This window comes from Fusarium proliferatum (genome assembly GCF_900067095.1).
Source record: "Fusarium proliferatum ET1 genome assembly, contig: FPRO_scaffold002, whole genome shotgun sequence".
NCBI lineage: Eukaryota > Fungi > Ascomycota > Sordariomycetes > Hypocreales > Nectriaceae > Fusarium > Fusarium proliferatum.
The window spans coordinates 124309-143538 of NW_022194791.1; the positions used below are offsets into that span (position 1 = coordinate 124309).

General features: G+C 48.4%; 6 protein-coding genes across 6 annotated transcripts; 3 read left to right on the forward strand and 3 right to left on the reverse strand.

The window, feature by feature from the left end:
* Positions 1-2721: 2721 nt before the first annotated feature.
* Positions 2722-3270, reverse strand: FPRO_03824 (uncharacterized protein; the record flags this gene model as incomplete). The annotated part of the gene is made up of 1 exon (XM_031225921.1): positions 2722-3270. One exon carries the CDS (start codon positions 3268-3270, stop codon positions 2722-2724), a length of 549 nt encoding a protein of 182 aa, XP_031076509.1.
* Positions 3271-4799: 1529 nt separating this feature from the next.
* On the reverse strand, positions 4800-7477 carry FPRO_03823 (uncharacterized protein; the record flags this gene model as incomplete). The annotated part of the gene is made up of 4 exons (XM_031225922.1): positions 4800-6306; positions 6377-6879; positions 6969-7179; positions 7245-7477. The coding sequence occupies 4 exons, from the start codon at positions 7475-7477 to the stop codon at positions 4800-4802; spliced, it is 2454 nt and encodes an 817-aa protein (XP_031076510.1).
* A 453-nt stretch (positions 7478-7930) lies between these two features.
* On the forward strand, positions 7931-11746 carry FPRO_03822 (uncharacterized protein; the record flags this gene model as incomplete). The annotated part of the gene is made up of 14 exons (XM_031225923.1): positions 7931-7962; positions 8204-8585; positions 8696-8775; positions 8836-8881; positions 8946-9052; positions 9112-9224; positions 9274-9289; positions 9351-9398; positions 9452-9699; positions 9750-10531; positions 10597-10916; positions 10986-11126; positions 11194-11473; positions 11528-11746. The coding sequence occupies 14 exons, from the start codon at positions 7931-7933 to the stop codon at positions 11744-11746; spliced, it is 2814 nt and encodes a 937-aa protein (XP_031076511.1).
* A 1930-nt stretch (positions 11747-13676) lies between these two features.
* Positions 13677-15554, forward strand: FPRO_03821 (uncharacterized protein; the record flags this gene model as incomplete). The annotated part of the gene is made up of 6 exons (XM_031225924.1): positions 13677-14187; positions 14249-14409; positions 14459-14965; positions 15020-15139; positions 15195-15295; positions 15347-15554. The coding sequence occupies 6 exons, from the start codon at positions 13677-13679 to the stop codon at positions 15552-15554; spliced, it is 1608 nt and encodes a 535-aa protein (XP_031076512.1).
* Positions 15555-16832: 1278 nt separating this feature from the next.
* FPRO_03820 (uncharacterized protein) lies at positions 16833-17642 on the forward strand (the record flags this gene model as incomplete). The annotated part of the gene is made up of 1 exon (XM_031225925.1): positions 16833-17642. The coding sequence occupies one exon, from the start codon at positions 16833-16835 to the stop codon at positions 17640-17642; it is 810 nt and encodes a 269-aa protein (XP_031076513.1).
* A 382-nt stretch (positions 17643-18024) lies between these two features.
* FPRO_03819 (uncharacterized protein) lies at positions 18025-19155 on the reverse strand (the record flags this gene model as incomplete). Its single annotated transcript, XM_031225926.1, has 1 exon — positions 18025-19155. One exon carries the CDS (start codon positions 19153-19155, stop codon positions 18025-18027), a length of 1131 nt encoding a protein of 376 aa, XP_031076514.1.
* Positions 19156-19230: the final 75 nt, after the last annotated feature.

Genomic DNA, 19230 nt, shown 5'->3' on the forward strand with positions numbered 1-19230 from the left:
TCTCGTGTTGGGTGCGACAAATTGGAACCTCGTATCACCATTTACATAAGCAAGTACCTGAAGTTTAGCTGCTTAAGTATAGCATAGCTCCCGAAATAGCACCCATGACTTGGAGGGCACAAAAGGTGCATCCCAGACGCGCCGTGAAGTGAGTGTGCATCCCTCTAGATCAAAGGCACACGTGCCAGACAGAGCGCCATGAACTGGGACGGAGAAGCGGGCTCACTGGGTTGGTGTCTGATCTCCATACAGGCCAACGGACCAGATTAGCTCAAGAACCGCTGCGCTAAATATGGGGGCATGACTTTAATGGATGGCGTCACAAGGACATGCTAAATCCACAGGGGGCCTGTTTTAGTCCCCTAGAACTTGGCTCTTTATGTTAGCCCAGTTCAAGGCCGTGCAAGGCAAAATTGGGACCCGAATTAGCGGCTAGCCGAAGTCGTCGAATAATCATCGTCTCGGAAACTTCGCCAATAAAGTCTGCTCGACAAAGACGACAAATCCCAATGTAAGAAGACTCAATAGCTGGGATTTTCCGAGAATTTCGAGCAAACGCCTCTGGCGAGTTTTCGCTGGCATAGTCTGCTCCAGGTTTTCGAATAATCCTATCTGGCGAATTATTGCTGGCAGGGTCTGCTCTGAGCTTTCGGTTAATCTTATCCGACGAATGATCGCCAACAGGGTCTGTTCTAAACTTTCGTATAACCCTTCTGAAGGAAATATCACCAAAGAAGTTTATACGAGAATATCGACGAAACCCGGGTTGAGTGATTTCGCTACCAGAACTGGCACTGGCCAAGCAGCAAGACGGTGCTCTGCAATAAAATATTGTGAGGCAAAATGAGTCACGGACACAAGTTGAAGGCCGTAAGCATCGGCACGATGAGATTACAAAGGTAACCAGTCAGAGAAGGCGACAAACTCACCAGGCGGCCAAGTTTGGCAGCGGGATATGCGGGGAAACCTGGTAGAATGCGATGTGTCAGCCATAGAACTCTAGCTGCTTACTCCTAGGCTGATTTACTTACGGAAATAACCAATCTACCTCCTCTACTAATAGATAGAAGCAAACCTACCTCCTTATCTTACTACTAGTAGCCAAATTAACCTTGCTTACAATAGAGAGGCTCAAATCAATGACTTTGCTCTACTAGCAGAGAAGAGTGTATGATGGTAGGCAGTCACCTGCAAGCTATTTCTACAAGTAGCGTAGTCATAAGCTCCCATTATACCTGAGAAGGGAGGGGAGGGGTAATCAATAATCTTATACAGCTCAAGAGCTACTAGTAGTGAATGAGATCCCGGCATAGGCTACTTCCGTAAGCCATCACTTGTAAGCTAGTAGAGGAAGCAGGTGATTTATCAAAAGGTGACTGCTTACGGACGTAATCCATATCGCTACTAGTAGCGGAAATGTGAATTAATCATGCATGACAGCTTACAGGGTAATCGTAATGCAGAACCCGGCTACTAATAGGGAAAGAAGAGTAGTCACGAAATTTCCAATCAGTAGAGGGATGCTTATAGAGATAATCAATAATCTCGTATGACATAAGAGCTACTACAGTGTAGCGAAGATGGACGTTTATTCATATTCATTACTGTACACTTTCGCTACATTCTCTGCTAGTAGATAGAAGCAAATCTACCTCTTATTGTACCTTGCTACTAGTAGCCAAATAGTAGTGCCATCTGCTTTATTACGTTACACATCAGCTACTAGTAGCCAGCTAATGTGCTGACCCCCATAAGCCGTAATCTTAGTTCCTAAAAGGGTTGCAGGGCAATGGGTAATCTGGTTCTGCTACTAGCAGAGGGAAGCTTATAAGGATGATGAAGCATTCCTGGGCTTCCTCCTACTAGTAGAGAAATGCTTACGGCCTACGGAGATAATCAATCTGGCCCTTCTGTAAGTAGACAAAAGTTTAGGGATAAGCAAATATGCCGATTCATCTCGCTATCAAGCTTTCATACAGTAGCGTTGGTTACTCACAAAAATGTCACGAATCCACGTGATTGCGTATCAAGGCCACCTTGGCACGCCTTAAGGATACCGGATGAGCTGGTTCACTACTGTGGACATTCCGGGTTATTGTAGGGCCTATTATCAGCCGTAGGTACCGCCGCCAAAGCCCGAAGCCTAAACTCTGATAATTCCACGCGAGCAGAGGTAAAATGTGGGTAGTCCCTGAAGAGATTAGCGCCGGGTACGTCAGATCGCTTACGACTCCCATCTAGCTGAAATAGGTAAGAGCATCTTACAGCTCGTTATCTTGCTTACCATGGTGTCTTGTTTACCATGGTGTCTTATTTACCATGGTGTCTTATTTACCAAGGTGTCTTGCTTACCATGGTGCCTTACTACTATGGTGCACGGCGAAAACGTTCAAAAACACATATATGTTAACTCATGGTAGGCGCGACACCGTGGTGGTGCGTGGTACCATGGTCGACAAAATACTATGGTGGGTAACAAATCTAATCAGTGGAGCATGCTCCTCAGCCGTTCGATATGGACCTGCTTCTCTTCGGCACCAGTCTCCCCCCTGATTGACACCCCCACCTGTGTAATGTACTCTGCAGCCTGTATGACTTCTGTAGGGTAACAACTGTGTATAAAAGCTGCCAGTTCACTCAAGGTCTTGTTGGATACCTTCAGATTCCGGCTTACGACGCGTGGATCAGCAATTGTGAAAGTTATTGATCGGGAGAGTTTGCTCACATAATGCGTTCTGCTTTGTCTGTATAAGTAACAAGAAGGACTGGCACTGATCCCGCGATAATTGCTCGCCGCTTATGGAAACGACGGCCCCAAAACGCGCGACGCCGAACAACAGGCCCGCCTGCGGACGAACCTAGAGTACTGGCAAACATGTCCGTCACGATGCTGTCAGCTCTTCTCTTCAAGACAACCTTGCGACTTCGACGGTCATGTTTTATCCGACTCTCCAGGTAATTCATTAGTCGTGTGAGCTGAACCGAAGCGACTCTCGAGTTCGATATATTTGTGCTCTCGGCCTCTTTTACTAAATTATGAAGTTCTTGGACGATGCGCGGGTCATCGGATGCCATAACGAATGGCAGCGTAGACTTTTGCGCCATAGGCACCCAGAGATCATAGAGTTCCTCTATATTATCTCTAAAAAGATTTTTCACATCATCCATAACCAGGCCCTCTGCAAGCGTTGCAATTGAAGGACCTGATTCGGTCTCGCATGAGAACACATTGCTGGCTGTGGCGTAGTTTGTCGGCTGAGCGATTGACATGCTGACGGTGACAGGGGATCGATCACCCAGATGTGAGAGTCCTGTAACTACCGAACCATGCTGAGAGATCAATGTTGGAAAATGCTCTGACTTTTATCTGCAACCTCCTCGAGTCTAAGCTCTCAAGATCAAAAATTTAAAGATAGGTCAAGTTGTTGAGTGTAAGTTTGACGCGCGAAACAGCGCCCCCTAAGCGCCGAGCGGTCGTCTCCGTTTACAGTACCAGCAAACAGGTTCCTGTTTCCAGGCTCCTGTGACTGTAGTCACTAGGGCAGTCACTACACTTACAATCGGTTAATTTTTGTTCCCTCCTTGTTGTTTATCTAGCAATCGAAAGAAGCTGTATTACCCCAGCTGTCTAGCCTCGTGTAGCGCTCTATTTTTAGTTGGCCAATGAATACTCACAGTGGAACACTGTCATATCAATCGGGGGAACGCCTTTACCGGCAAATATGATGAGTATTTACCAATAAGTTGAGAAACAGTTTACCAGTAAATATTTCAAGGGGGAATTACCAGTAAAGGCTCCTAGCACTTTCTGGTAAAGCCTCCTGCGGACAGGGCGCTTCAGGGAACAGAGAACTGGAAACAGAAAACGGAAGACAGTAAACGGCGCGAAAATTAACACCACTGGTGCTTAACGCATGGCGTAAGCTTCTATAGTGGAGAACGTAGTCGAGTATGTCAATTTCTTGCTTGCTCCAGTTTTGGCGCTGCTATAGAGGTGTCAGCTGCCAGTAATCCCTCATCACATGACACGGCAACCCCACTCTGACATCTGCTAGACTTTGGCGCTTATGGGTAGGTTATATTTAGAGCAAGCAGCTGTCAAATCAAGTCAGGCTGTTCGTTCAACACCCACCAGGTCACGCAAACAGGAACGAGAAGCATGAACGAGAAACGTACGCCTGTACAAACATAATTCTGCTAACGTCGTTATTCGTAAGTATCTTAAAACTTTATCTTGAAGTGCCTACCCACTATTGAAGATCTGCTCCATTGTTCTTCGTGATCAAAATTTGGAGGGTATTATTAGTCATTCGTGCTGTATGTGGGATTTCTGCCTCGCTTTGGTACAGGGGGCAGTGGGCCGTTAGGTGGCGGGCCAGGAAGAGGAAGCTGACTCAAGATAAAAGTATCAAGAGGCCAATTCGAGTAAAAGGTAGAGTAATCATAGATCTTCATTGATAGAGATAATCGTTCGTGACAGGAGTCAGCATCATTGGTTTATATACCCATATCCTTTCTTTGCGGGAATCCCAATGCATCAACTCGATGGAGAAGCTGCCGGAAATGGTATCACTAGGAACTCTACAGTCACCACGAACCTGGAAAAGGGACTAGCATCGTACACTGAGTTGGCCCACTCCGATGTCCCATCGGAGTCATGGCTGTCACAGTGAAATCATTATTGATAATGGGCAGTTTAGGTCTTTCCTGAAGCTTGCAAATATATAGATGAAAACACTATACTGGACGATTTTCAAGTCAGAAACTCTTTACAGTTGACCGTGTCTGTAACTCCCCATCTATTGTGAAGGCTGTTCCATGACCATCTTGCGACGCCTAACCTTGCGCAACCGCCTTTGCTCCACTTGGCACGACGACCGTAGCGTCACACGATGGACCGTCTGAACATGGACCCGAAAGTGATCCATGTTGTGAAACTCAAGATCTTGACCTTGATTCTGAACTCGACAAGCAGGGTGTGTGCACACCATTCTCTCACCACGCTGCAGCGCTCTTTCACGCTCGACTAAGTGTTGGTCGTCGAAGTGGTCGTTCCTGACAGTTGGACGGCAGTACGTAAAAATACGCTCCTCGAGGGAGAGCCGCTCGTCGCCGATGCAGTCCGGGCATTGTCCGGCTTGCATGAGGAGAGGAAATTGATTGAGGCTAGGCTCAGGCTCACTGCCCGCTTCGCTAGGTTCGGTTTTGATGTGCGGTGGAGCCCTGGCATTTTGCTGGACGCGATGGCGCTTGACCGTCTCGCGTTTGTTGCACAGAGCCACCATGAGTTGGATAGCTTCGATCCTTTGTTCGAGAACCTGATCCTCTGTGAGACCATCCGGCTGATGGCAAAGAATATTTGCTAGCCGGTCGCGTTCTGGTATATGCACATCGATGACGGGTTCCGTGTACTCCTCCTCTTCCTCGCCCCGTGCCTGCTGCTCAATATCCCAAGTGGGACGGTGGTAAAAGTACTCCTCGCGGTATTCTTTGATGACCTGCTTTTCGCGATAGGCTCTCTTCGTTCGGATTTCGTTGGTAAGTCGGCGGATTTCTTCCTCGTTCTCATGTCCTTCGATGCGGTACTTGCCCTGCTTCAATTGTTCACGCTGTTCCTCAAGCTCGACAATTTCCGGGTCTGGCGGCAGGTTAGCCCAAACCTCATCAGGCACCATATCAGCTGTAGCTCGAGGATCACGCGTAAGGCTGACGTGTGCGAACAAGCGGAACAGCTGGCTCTCCTTCTCTTCTTCTAGAAACGCGTTCTGGATGTCGAAATTCGCAATCTCGTTGAGGTACGCGCTTTGAAAGGTCATAAATCGGGGATCTTGGCGCATCATCTGATCGCGAACGGAGTCGGGTGCGTCCCCTGTGAAGAATATCGTCAGTACAGGGAACAATGATGGCATGGCGATAAAGCCGGCATTTAGGGGACATGTGTTGTACAAATACGCACCGTTAGCCGCGTTGCCAGCGCCTCTCCTAGCGAACCTAGGTGTCCATTTCCTTTCGTGTCCCGAGTCAAGACTCTGTTGACCTATGTCGTCTCTGAGCTTGGAGTACAGCATGGCCTCATCAGTAGAGAGCTCCGTGCCACGATACCGGCGAAAGATTGGGGTCTTTAACATAGACTTTTTCCATCGGAGCGGGATGCAGTGCTTGAAGCGCGGTGGCTGCGATCTGAATATAACGGCTGCATCTGTCAAGCTCGGAGCATCGAATGCGTTGTCGTGGAGAGCGAGAGCAATAATCGTGGAAACAGCACAGAAGAGCAGCTTTCTCGTGGGTGTGAAGTAGAAGATGGTACTGCAGCGATTGTTAATATACAGAACGCCCGAATGCTCACCGTTTGGGACAACAAGCACGAGAAACTTACGGCTTGGGCTTGTTGTCAGCGCCTTTATGATGAACGAACTTGATGGCCATGGCTGGCATGCATCGTCCAGTGGCCGGGTGTCGGACGATCATCATCTGAATATCCTCGTAGCAGAGGGCCTTGGGGCGCCCGCGTCCCACAGTCTCTTGGCAGAGAAGGCCATTGAGAACCTTGGACTGTTCATCCGCAGGGGTTTCCTGCTCTTCACTGCTCGCTGACGAAGACGACTGGACTGCATTCTGACCAAAAAGTTCTTGGATGGAACCGTCCTTTGGCTTCTGACGTTCACCATCTACCAGCTCGGCCGGCCGTGCGCCCGTATAACACAGGAGTTGGTAGCAGCCAGCGAGGTTGATGCGGTGCCGTTCGCCTGGGAAGATAGTTGTATCGTACGCGATGTTAAACGTCAGGATGACTCGTAGGTTATCGACATTGAGTACCGGCTTGCCATCGATGTTCGGCGGGCGGTGTCCGAATCGTGGAACGAGGACGCTGCGATAATACTGGCTGCCTGTTACTAGAGCTCAAGAACGGGCCTAAGCAGTGCTCTGGTGTACTGCTACAGCCAGGCAGAAAGGACTTCCCGACATACCTTGTACACTTCCTTGGTGTCGTTCCGATCCATATACTGGCCATTTACCGTCGTATAAAGCTGTTGGAACTGGCGAATGTACTCATGTCCGCTGCCCCATGATGTGATCTTGTACCGCTCGCAGACGTAGAGGAGGAAGTCCTGCGTCGTCCCGCGGTCGAGGTTCTCGAGCATCGCCTTCCACTCGCCGACCTTCATGTCAACGCAGTAGCTGTGCGTGAGGAGGTCAGTACACGGAAAAGGTTGCAGAGAAGCGATGCGGTCTTTATCACATACCGCCTCCATTTGTTAAAGATGCCGCTGACGTTGATCTCGGTCTGCTCAGAGTATCTGGGCTTGATGAAGCGCACGGTGCCGAGCTGCGCGCGGTGAGCAGCATGCTCTTCCACCGAGAGCGTGGGTTTCTGCTTTGCGGCTCGATTTTGTACTTGTCGGGTATTGAAGCGCTCGAGGAAAGATGCATGATTTTGGTGCAGACCATTTCTGGCCGTAGTCGCGCTGGTGGTCATCGGGTTGCTTGGCATTCAACGAAGGTAAGCAGACTGGTGATCAACAACAGCCGCGAGAAATGGAATGAGCGCGAGGACCAGTGAAGAAAGTGAACGAGAGGGAGAGCAGATCGATGAGGGATCCAAAGGTGGTCCATGTCGCTATTTATGGTCCAAGAGGTTCATGGCATGCTCGCGAGGGTCGACCCCGGGCGGCAAGTAATGGACTCAATGTGGTCAGCATATGGGCAGCAGGAGACGCAAAGAGCACAAAGGATGCTGAAATTAGACGCCCTGTCGCTGATGGAGGGGAACCAAAATGGGGATGCGTGTCTTTTCCGCAGCGGCCCTGGCACGTGCAGGGGATCTGTGCGCCAGGGGCTGCGCAGGTATATAGTACATGTCCTCCCCCTCTTGTCGCTCCTCCCCCCGCACTGCTGATGCCTCCAAAAACGGCGACACTTTCCGCCCAAAATGGAGGCATCAGCAGCGCTTTCTCTGTTTAAGTAGTAATACTAGCACCTTAATATCTCTTTATATTAAAATACTATTTAATAATACTAAAATAGCAGCTAAAGTCTAATAGCTTTATAATACTATCTATACCTTATAGGTATAAATTAATAAATAGCAGAATGCTATACTTACTAATATTAGTATTAAAAAATAATAAAAAAGAGATATAAAGGAGGTATTAAAACCCCCTAAACTTTTACACTTCTGTCACCACTTAGACTGACGTGACAGGGCGATCGGTGTTGCCAACGACCGAGGTTGGATTAAAGAACCTAAGCAGAGCAGCCTCTTCAAGGATGGCGAGAGCTCTAGAACTTGCCGTAAGAAGTTTGGAAGCGGCACGTCGGACCCCAGAAGTGGTCGGCAGATTCTCTTTGCCAGCGACCCAGCGATTCGTGACGACGGCACCTACCGGCACAAATCTCAGCTTCGAGATGACCGCAAGGGGTCCTTCACCAATAAAATCGGCGGTGGGCCCGACAAAGACATGACCAAGACATCTGATATGTGGTTCGCCCAACTCGTCAACCTGAAGGGCTCACCCAAGGGCGATGAGCGGGATGAGCTGATCCTTGCACCCTCAGACAAGTCGGATCGTAGATTCACTGTCTATGTAAACAATGGGAACGGAGAGTTCAACGACGGGTTCTCAATCGATCCGAAAATGAGCTGTTCCAACGCTTTTGAGTACATTAACTCTGCTCCATTCTAACATACTGACAGGTGATATCAGATATCAGATGGGGTGATGTTAACGGTGACGGTTTGGATGATTTCATTTGTATTCAGACCAACGGAGAGTTGTAGGCTTACAAAATGTACCATCTATTAGCAGTCATCGTGGGGCTAATGATGAACGTTAGATACGTCTCCATCAATAAGGGTGGAAGCCCGCCTACATTTCAGAACGTCGGCCTTGCAAGTCATTTCAAACCATGGTATTGAAGTATCGCAAGCTAATCCGTAGGTGCAGTACAAGGGGCAGGAGATGGGCCTCGGCCGCGATCGAGTACGCCTGGGAGATATGGACGGTGACGGTCGCTTAGACTACTGTGTTATCTCGAATGCTGGCAATATTCAGTAAGTCATGTTATATGCTTTCATCTAATACCAAAGACGTCTGATCTGACCGGTTTCAGTTGCTGGCGCAATGGAGGTATCGGAGACAAGGCCGCGTACTGGCAAGACATGGGTCAGGGATCACATATCTTTGCGTCCCAGAACGCAGGAGATATGCGAGGCGTACAACTTGGTTAGGATTTCCTCCCTCAATACTATCAACTGAAGCTAACATAATGAAGTCGATATGAACGGGGAGTACGTTTGGACGCTACCTCTTAGTGTATTAACCTTGGCACACATACTGACCATAATACAGCGGCCGCTATGACTGGACATGGATGAGCAAGGAGGGCCAAGTCAAGACGTAAGTAGACCACTGAGGGTTTGAGATACGCACATGCTGACTTGAATGGACAGATTCATCAACCAACGAGGAGACGGCAAGGGTATGAAACCATTCTGGCGAGAGGCCGGAATAACGCATCCTGGCCGTGGCTTTAACATTGGTGAAGACCGCGAGTTCATCAAGTGGGGCCGAATATTTAGCGGACGCCCTTCATATGTCAACTGGCAGCGCGAGGGTTTGCTTTGCAATGGAGGTATAACGTGCCGAATCACTTACCAAGTTTGGGAGAACCAGGGAGAGGGGAGTACTTCACAAAAAGGTTTGTCATTCCTGAAGCCGACATGTTGGCCCATGCTAACTGTCTATAAGGTGATGGTATCTTCTGGGGAGACACAACTGGTTCCGGCGTAGACGACTACGTTTGGATCTCTATGCACGGAGAAGTCAATGTGTTTGTTAACAAGAATACGCGGAGCAAACACGACTTTTACCAAACTAACGCTTGGGGAACGCCATCTATGATCAATACAGGGCTCCCGCGCCGGGCATTGCACTTAGCTGATTGGGACGGAGATGGTAAACACGACATCATAGGCGTGACTGACCTCAAGACTGGTGCACTCAAGGTGTGGTACAGTCGATACAACAACGGAAAGCATAACTGGGATGCACAGATTATCCCCAATCCGCCTGGCAGGGCATGGTGCACTCAAGGCTTTGGACGACTACCTTTTGACAACGCCCACCATTTTGCCGATCTGACGGGCTCTGGCAGAGCGGATTACATCTGTATGGCCCCAAGTGGCCAAGCCTGGGCCTGGATTCGAGGTAAGGACGGTGTTGCAAAGCCTTCAAGGCAGATAAAGTACACGGAAGACCTAGACCGGGCCAACTTTCAGTTTGCAGATATCAACGGTGACGGCAAAGCCGACTTAATCCACAAAGACAAGTTCAGCGGCGACACCCAAGTCTGGTATTTTGACAGGGTTGTCTCTGAGGCTGAGCGACCTGGAAACTCGGGTAGCATCATTAAATGGGATCGGCCTGAGAGGTTGTTCCGTGGATCGGTGCGGGGACCAGATACTCACTACCCACGTCTGAACAACCAAGGTCGCGCTGACATGGTCTACGCCAAGGCCACCAATGCACAGGTAAGCCTTGGAGTTCATCCTGCTCTATATATAAATGGACTATACTGACTGACCTTGCGCTGCAGGTTCACATCTCGTTCAACGTATGCCCCGCAGGAGGAGATGATGATGAGAGAGATGCAGACTTCCCCACTTACAGGCCCCCTGAGCTTTCTCCAGACCCTGAAGGCGACTGGTTCTGTGGCAAAGGTAACGGAGCCAAGTGGACTACCAGTCTCTGGCGCGAACATGGTGTCGGTACCTGGCTAAGGCAGAGAACCGATCTCTACAGCGCGGCTGAGAACAGCTGGCCCAACGATGACGCGAAAGGTGTCCCACGTATCATTGCCGAATACGGTGTTTTCAATCGCGATCGTACCTTCAACTGGCATACATCCTGTCGAGCGTGAGTCGTGGCTCTATCCTTCCTCTGACAAACAAGCAAGATATTTACTAACACAAACAAACTCAACAGAATCAGCGACTCTTGTGACTTTGTCAATCCTCTTGAGGAGGCAGATGATTGTTCGAAACACCAGGAAAGAGCCTTTGCCCTTTGGGCCATGGGAAACTTTGCCCTGTTCCAGCAAAAATGGTACAAGGCAGTCAAGGATGGGTAAGACCAAGTTCCTTCACTATGCCCTTGACAGACTTATTTACTAACAACTTTAACTATGTTCCAGCGTGGACTCTGCATCCAAGTCATCAGGCGCTATTGCCGACACATTCTTGCCTTTATCGGCCGAGGATGCGCTTGCTAACCCGGCTGCGTGGCTTACTATCGTGGCTGGCATGTTCACCACAATAGGTGGTATCGCCCCTGGAATGCTTGTTAATGGTGTCAACTTTGTTGCAGGTGTCTTGACCATTGGCGCCGGCGCTGCCTCGTTTGGAGCAGATTCGACTGAGCCGAGCCCGCAGTTCAAGTCATTTGCGAGCCTGGACAAGGCCCTTGGCGATATGGTTGAATGGACAAGAAAGGCCATGGCAGCGCAATTCAACCGCTACTTCGTTTAGACGCCACCCAACAATGATAGGGCGCGTGGCTCGGAGCTGGCTCGCGCTATTGAGTCCGGTATCTGGGCCAACCAGGATATTGCACAGGCTGACTCGGAAACCATATGGGATAGCGGAAGGGTTCAATCCATGATTGAGGCTGCTATGATCAGTGAGATGTGGAATACCGGAGAGGTCGCCATCTTCAAATGGTCCAAAGATCACGACTTGACTAAATGAACAACTTCGACAAGTACCAAGATCACCTGTCCGGGGAAGTTCAGTTTTGCACGAGTGAGAAGACTGCAGGAAACCTTGTACCATTTTGTGTCGCCCATATGCTTGCCATCAACTGCAGGAAACTCAGCTTACCAGGAGGGGAATGGCCTTATCAGAACGACATTGTCGCTTGAGTGGGATAATGCGCAATTTGTTCAGCTCAGACAGGCCGGCAAAGGTCTTATCCGTCTTGTTTAGTTTCATGGTGGGGGCGGGTAGAGGGATTGATTGGATATCAGGGTTGCTTGACCCCCAATCTACGAACCCAATCCTGTCAATTAGATGGGGGATTATTCCTGGTCGGCATTTCAGCACGGCATTTACATGGTATTGTCTCCTTGCTCTCAGAGACCATACCGAGATCCAACACTGTTAGAATCAGATAGTATAGTATACTGGCCGAAACGTCACATTCTGAGTATTCAATCAATCAAGAACAATCATTGGCCTTAGCTACCTTTCCTGTCACAAGATCTCCGTCAATTCTAAGACAGAAGTTTGATAATTGCTCATTAAACCGTTTTAGCTCATTCATCGGCAGTCGGAGAAGCTGAGAAGTCATGGCAAGGTTAGTGCAGTGATCCGACACCCTTTGGACATAGCACAGTCAAATCCCTTGGCTGTTTCATCCTAGTTGAGTTGGTCGAGGTCCACTGAAAAGCGCAACCCGGCTACGGACAGGGGATGGGGAAAACACAACAAAACAGTTCGCAGGGACTCCGGTGCTTTTCACCCAACACCCTGAGTTTGACCAGAGGAATAACCGAGCTTGTGAACGCTAACTCGATGAATGAAATAGTAGGTTTCTCTTCCATCGTTTGAATGATGAGTATACAATATCAAACTAACATATTACAAGCTTGAAGCAACTCAACATGACTTACCTTTGACCCCGCGCCACCAGAAAGGGTTAGCATGCTAAAACTTACAGCATAGTAGCTAGTCTTCGCGGTTCTTCCCGTGGCATGTGAGGGGAAGTGGATCTCAAGCTGACCATGTGATGGCGGAAATGCGCTTCCGTTGTTACAAGGCGTTTAAGTTGCCGTTTTATCCGTTGGGGGTTGAAGACTCGAGTCAACCATCACTGTCAGCCTGTAACCATCCATCCAAGGTACGCGAAGGACCTTATGAATTAAAGATGAGTAGAGCAGGGCTACATACCGGTGTATCCGTAAATACATACGATTAAGTACTCCTTTACCAAGGTATGGCGCGCGGTCTGCGGAGGCTCTTGACTAGAAGTAAATACTCTGTTATGACTTTATTTCAAAAACCCTTTCCTTATCTGAAACCTGTTGATACTAGTGTCTATAAATATATCCAGTATTCATCTTACTAACTCCCAAGGCCTCGGTCTTATTATCTTAAGGAACTAATAGTAGCCATTTAAAAATGTCTAATTAAGGGGCTACAAGTTATGGATAGATATACTCTTCCTAATACAGAAACGTTGCTAGCTTTTAAAAGGTCAAGCTAACACTGTCGGAATTCTCGCCGATGACATTCATCCTTGCAAGTTCTTCTCCCAGGCAGTCAGGTAGCACAACACATCTGACACGAGAACCTGCTAATGCCATACATTCCCGTTAGATGTTTTTGACTACCCTGGCTAGGGTACCCCAAACTGCTTTTTGAGCTAGCAAACTTTGACACGTCGAATTGCCTGGGGCCCCATATTCCCCCGCACATTATCGCAGATTTAATGAATGGGGTTTGAGACTTACAGGTCTTAGCTACATTCCCCAGCGCCCCCTTGTAATATATTAACTTGCTTCGCACTTGTAACACTGAAGGTCTAGATTTCTTCAATCATTCATCATTCTCCAAGTCTCCACACCTTTAAGCAACATCTTTACATCTCAACTACCTGAAGTTCAAAGGTTTGGACATTATGTCAAAGAATGTTGAGGAAGACGATGTCACCGCCGCTCCCGCGGCTGAGCACGCCGACCGCATAGATAACATCACTCCTGTTAAGGCAACCGATAAGGCGGCCTTGTTCCTTAAGGAATTGTCCGCGACTGGACCTATCGTCTTTACACCTGAGGAAGAAAAGGCCGTTCTTCGAAAGATCGACTGGAGAATCTTGCCCCTCATCCTCATAGCCTATTTCTTCCAGCAACTGGACAAGTCAACTCTTTCATATTCCTCTGTTTTCGACATCGCCACTGACGCCCATCTTCACGGAAAGCAGTTTTCTTGGCTTGGTTCGTCTCTGTACCTTGCTCAGCTGGTTGCCCAACCTCTTGCTGCCTTGACTCTTGTCAAATTGCCCACTGGAAAGGTCATAGCCGCTACTATTTTTCTCTGGGGTTCATCTCTCTGCATTATGAGTGCTTGTACATCTTTTAAGACGCTTCTGGTTATGCGTCTGTTTTTAGGAACTTTTGAGTCTCTTATTGGTATGCTGTGTTCCAAGTCTTGATTATGGCAAGTATGGGAACTTCGTTAACATGTTTATAGCTCCCTCTCTTATTGCTGTTACACAGATGTGGTGGAAGAGAAATGAGCAGACTTTGCGAACCTCGTACTGGAGTGGTATGAACGGATTAACATTCATTATCGGCAGTCTCTTCACCTTCGGACTTGGTCACATCCAGAGCAGCACTCTCTTCTCCTACCAGGTAAGGTTCTCCTAGAAAACCAAAACTTCCCCCATTAACTAAGTCCCAGATCATCTTCCTTTTCTGTGGTCTCCTTACCGTTATCTACTCCATCCCCGTTTATTTCCTCATGCCCGACTCCCCAATGGAAGCGAAGTTCCTTGGTGACCGAGAAAAGGTTGTTACTATTGAAAGACTCCGATCGAATCAGATGGGTATTGTTTCCCGGCAGTGGAAGTGGGACCATGTTAAGGAATCTGTTCTTGATCTCAAGACCTGGTGCTGGTTCTTCCTCGTCATCACCATTTCCATCCCCAGTGGTGGTATTAGTACTTTCGGATCTCTTATCGTCAAGTCCTTTGGCTATAATAAGTTCCAGACCGTCCTCTTTAACATTCCCTTCGGAGCAGTCCAGTTTTGCGCCATTATTGGGTCCGGTTGGCTCGCCACCAGGCTCGGCCGCAAGGGTCCTGTCATTATACTTCTTTGCATCACTCCCATTATCGGATGTGTCTTGCTTCTGACGATCCCCCACACTCCTGACAAAAAGGGCATTCTGCTGTTCGCCTACTATATCGTAAGCGCTTCAGGTTGTTACTAGCCATGGAAAACATTGTTAACAAGTTTTTAGATCTCCGTCTATCCCGGAATCACACCCCTAATCTTTGCTTGGGAAGCCCAAAACACTGCCGGTGATACCAAGAGAAAGGTCACCACTGGTGTCATGTTTGTTGGCTTGTGTACTGGTAACGTGAGCGACCCAGAAGAATCACACCTTTGGCTGCGCATACTGACCAATTGCACAGGTAATTGGACCTCTCCTCTACAGCACTGACCAAGCTCCGCTTTACCGCAGCGGTCTCATTTCCAACTTGTGCATGTTTGTCCTTGTTATAATTCTCACAATGTAAGCAATTCCCGATGCCAACCATGTACAAGTAACTGATCAATAAAAAAGTATCATCACCCTCTACCTGATTCTTCTCAACAAATCCCACGCCCGCAGGCGCGTCGCCCTTGGCAAGTCTGAGGTACTCGTCGATCGATCCATGCTTCGGGGTTCTGCTGCCGCTGAGCTTGAGAGTAATGAAGAAACGGAGGCACATGAGCACGACTTTGAGGATATGACTGACATCAAGAACGAGGATTTCATCTTTGTGTATTAGCATAGGTCTTTGATGTATTATCAGTATACAGGGAAGATTCTGTATTGCTTTCAGAGTTACTGAAAGTAGTTTATAGCTCAAATGGCAACAGAGATTCTTGAAATGTGGTTCTGAGGTGCATTTCATAATAGAGTCCGGTCATTAGAGGTGCAGCCTATTACGGGTATCACTACCCACTTTGCTTTGTCCAGATTGCGTAAACACCTCACACCTGAGACCATTGCCTTAAGTAAGGCCATTTCCAACTATCGCCCTACATGCGGCGTGCTCATGCGCTCGTAGCCTGGGACGTGCTTGACCTCTGGCGCAGCCGCCCTGGGTTGGCACGGCGGAGCTGCCATTGGAGTTGCAATGGCTCATCCAAGCCGACTGGTTGTGGCTGTAGCGGGCGATAGTAGTTTCATGTTCAGTATTCCATCCACGGTGCACCCGATGGCGCGACGGTACAGCACCCCCTTTTTGACTGTGATTCTGAATAACAGAGGCTGGAAAACCCCGATGCTGATCGCCTCAACCGTTCATAAGAACGGGCACTCGAGCAGAATGGCCCAAGGACATCTGGTTGCCTAAGTTTAACCTTGGCGACCGGGTTGGTTAGCTTGCCCCTCGTTTTAGCGGTATCGATAAGAGAGGGGCGACTCTGGTTAGATGGCCCAGGAACTTGAAGGTCTTTCTTAGGGGAAATAAGTATCTCGGGCTTTTCGACAGAAGCCTACACGTTTGCCACAAGCTGGAATATTCGAGTCAATAGGATCCTCTTTCCACAATCTCAAATAGTATATAAAGAATCATGTCGTTAGTTACCCTAAACAAGCACTAATGGCAACTTGCTTGGCTAAGTGAAAACAGAACTGTAATGCATTGCTTCAGGTCCTGAACTACATACCGCTCTATCTGCTATTAGAAGTAGTAATATTTATCCATTTATAAGCGGTATTTAAATTAAAGTCTACTTGTATCTTTTTGTTAAAAAAAAATGGTTAGCCTGCTTAGACCGCGTCCACATAAATGTTTCTTTTGCTATCTACTGCCTGTATGTTAGGCATTATTTCTCTCTCATAAACTATCGGGACAGGTTGTTCCGTGCCTAAATAGGTAAACCCAAAGGCTAATACCAATTTAGAAAGGCGTTAAAGTCCTTACCTTCAATTAAATACTTAAATTCGCTTTATACTTTATTTTATATTGCTCAGTCAGATCGTCAAGTCGCTTTATTGTCAAGACTAGATCAGGCTGTGTAGAAGTCATCACTACGTGTCTCAAATTCCAATCAGAGCTATGAGCATCCAGTCATACCAATCACCCTTAGAGCTTGTTGCCCAAATGGCATCCCGTCCCCCACCACCGCACCTCCTCCTCTTTGGAGACTCTATCACACAAGGCGCCTCTTCACTCCAGAGCGATCTGGCAAGACGATATGTGCGCCGGCTTGATGTACTAAACCGGGGCTTCGGTGGGTACAACACCAACTCAGCTTTGGCACTGCTGCCGTCATTCTTCCCAGCAGTGGCACCGTCAAGAACTGTTCCTCGCGTCGCTGTTATGACGGTTCATTTTGGCGCCAACGACTCATGTAGCCCTGGCGAGCCTCAACATTGCGAACTCGGCACCTTCAAAACAAACGTCCGGCGTATTCTGAACTGGGAGGGTGTCAGGCTTCACAAGACCAAAGTACTCCTTGTGACACCGTCTCCAGTGGAAGAGTATCGGCTGCCACACGATGGAAATGGCAGGGCAGACCGAGTGGCGATGTATGCAGACGCGATTCGGGGTATTGGGAAGCAGGAAAATGTACCAGTTGTTGACCTTTGGACTGCAATGATGCGCGCTACAAATCAGAAAGATAACATTGTTGATGGAATCTTGCCCGGGTCTTCAAGGACAGTCCCCAGCATGGAGCTTGGGCGACTCTTCTACGATGGTCTTCACCTGAACGAAGAAGGGTATCGAATCTATATGGAAGAGCTTTTGCGTGTTCTTGAAGCGGAAGTTCCCGAATGTCGGATAGAAGGCACAGACGAGTGGTATCCTGAGTGGTTTAGATTTCACCCCCCGGCAGCGTCGAGTGCAGTTAAAGATGAATCCTGACTTCCTTGAAAGAGGCTGTGAGATGAATGAGCCACTGTTTTCCATCCAAGAGAACATCTGAGAAGCTGCATTGAAAAGCCTACAGTGTAGAATAGTAACATGGGGCATAAACAAAGAATAGCCTATAAGGATATTAAATTAAGAGTGCTAGCCACTATAGAACAAGAGTGTTGCAGAGATTTGACAGATAGGCAAAGACGGTATATAGCTAAAATAAATAAATAATATCTGTTGCTACAAGTTCAGTTCACAAGAAGTAGTATATCCTGATTTCTTCTTTGCTCCTGGCACAGCCATTGAGGTTGACATTAATGCTGATGGATGATGCTGCAAAGAATTCGATCGTTTGGAGATCATTTTAGTTGAAGAGGCGAGGCGAGGTTTAGCGGCGGGCAGTATCTGACACACTCTTTGCGCTTATGGCCTGGGCATGATCAATTACCACATCTTGGTACTCTTGCGTGCCATAGAATACTGCATAGTCATCGTAAGGGTTTGCGCCACTTGGAAGGTTTGTCCCGAATTGCCAAAAACTATCGTATGCAATATCACTGTCAATGATCGTTTGTTGCCACTGCTGCAGGACAGCTGTGCGATTTGAGGCTGTGCTCTCGACACCATATTCCTCCATAACGATAGGTTTGCCGTACTTGAGCGCCAGTTCTGCGTGATCACGGATCCATTGGTTGCCCCAGGGATACGTATAACCCCAGCCAATTGGGTACATATGAACAGTACCGTAGTCAAGAGTGGAGACCTTCAAATTGGCTTCGAAATCGATTCCCTCGGAGCAGGAGTAGGCGTAGCCGAGACTGGTGTCGTCAGAACAGAGCCAGCCTTCGTCGCCCAAGGACACACGATGTTTTGGGTCTAGAGATTTGATGAAGCTTGATAGATCTGTGGCCCAGCTAGTGAGTACACTGGTCTCGCAGTTCTGGCACCGTGGCTCATTACAGAGCTGCCAGGAGAAGATTGCAGGAGAGTCTTTGTAACGATTGACGATGAAGGTCACATAGTCCTTGTAGGCTTTCTGAGCTTCTGCATGGGTCCAGAAGCTCTCATGGGTGCATCCAAAGTAGGCACAGTAAGTGTTGATCCCGCCCAGGTCATCCCAGTTGTTCAGCATGGGTAGAACCAGCTGAATGCCGTGCTTCTCCGCGGCAGCAACAGCGGCGTCAAGGCGCGCGATGCCGTTCGTCCCATAATTGATCGTGATGGTGTTCTTGGTCGTGTCGAGGAACTGAAAGTAAACAGGCTGGTCAGTTCCTGTGTTGGTGTTGCCAAATGCCCAGACGCGAGTGACCTTTAGTCCACTGTCAGCTATCTGAGACATGGCTTGTTCCACATCGTCATCTGAAGTGAGGTGGCTCATCCACCAGGTGTTGGTGCCAGCGAAGTATTGCCCCTTCCCATTGATGTTGAAGACCGGTGCTACTTCTCTCTGTCTTTGTCGGCTCTTGGTGGCCGATGCCGCTGCAAGAGCAAACAGACTGAGTGGTGTGAAGATTCTCATAGCTATAAGATTCAAGTTGCTTGTGAATGGGGCTCGCACTATGCAGTGTGGCGGAACTGACTTGTATTTGGCAAT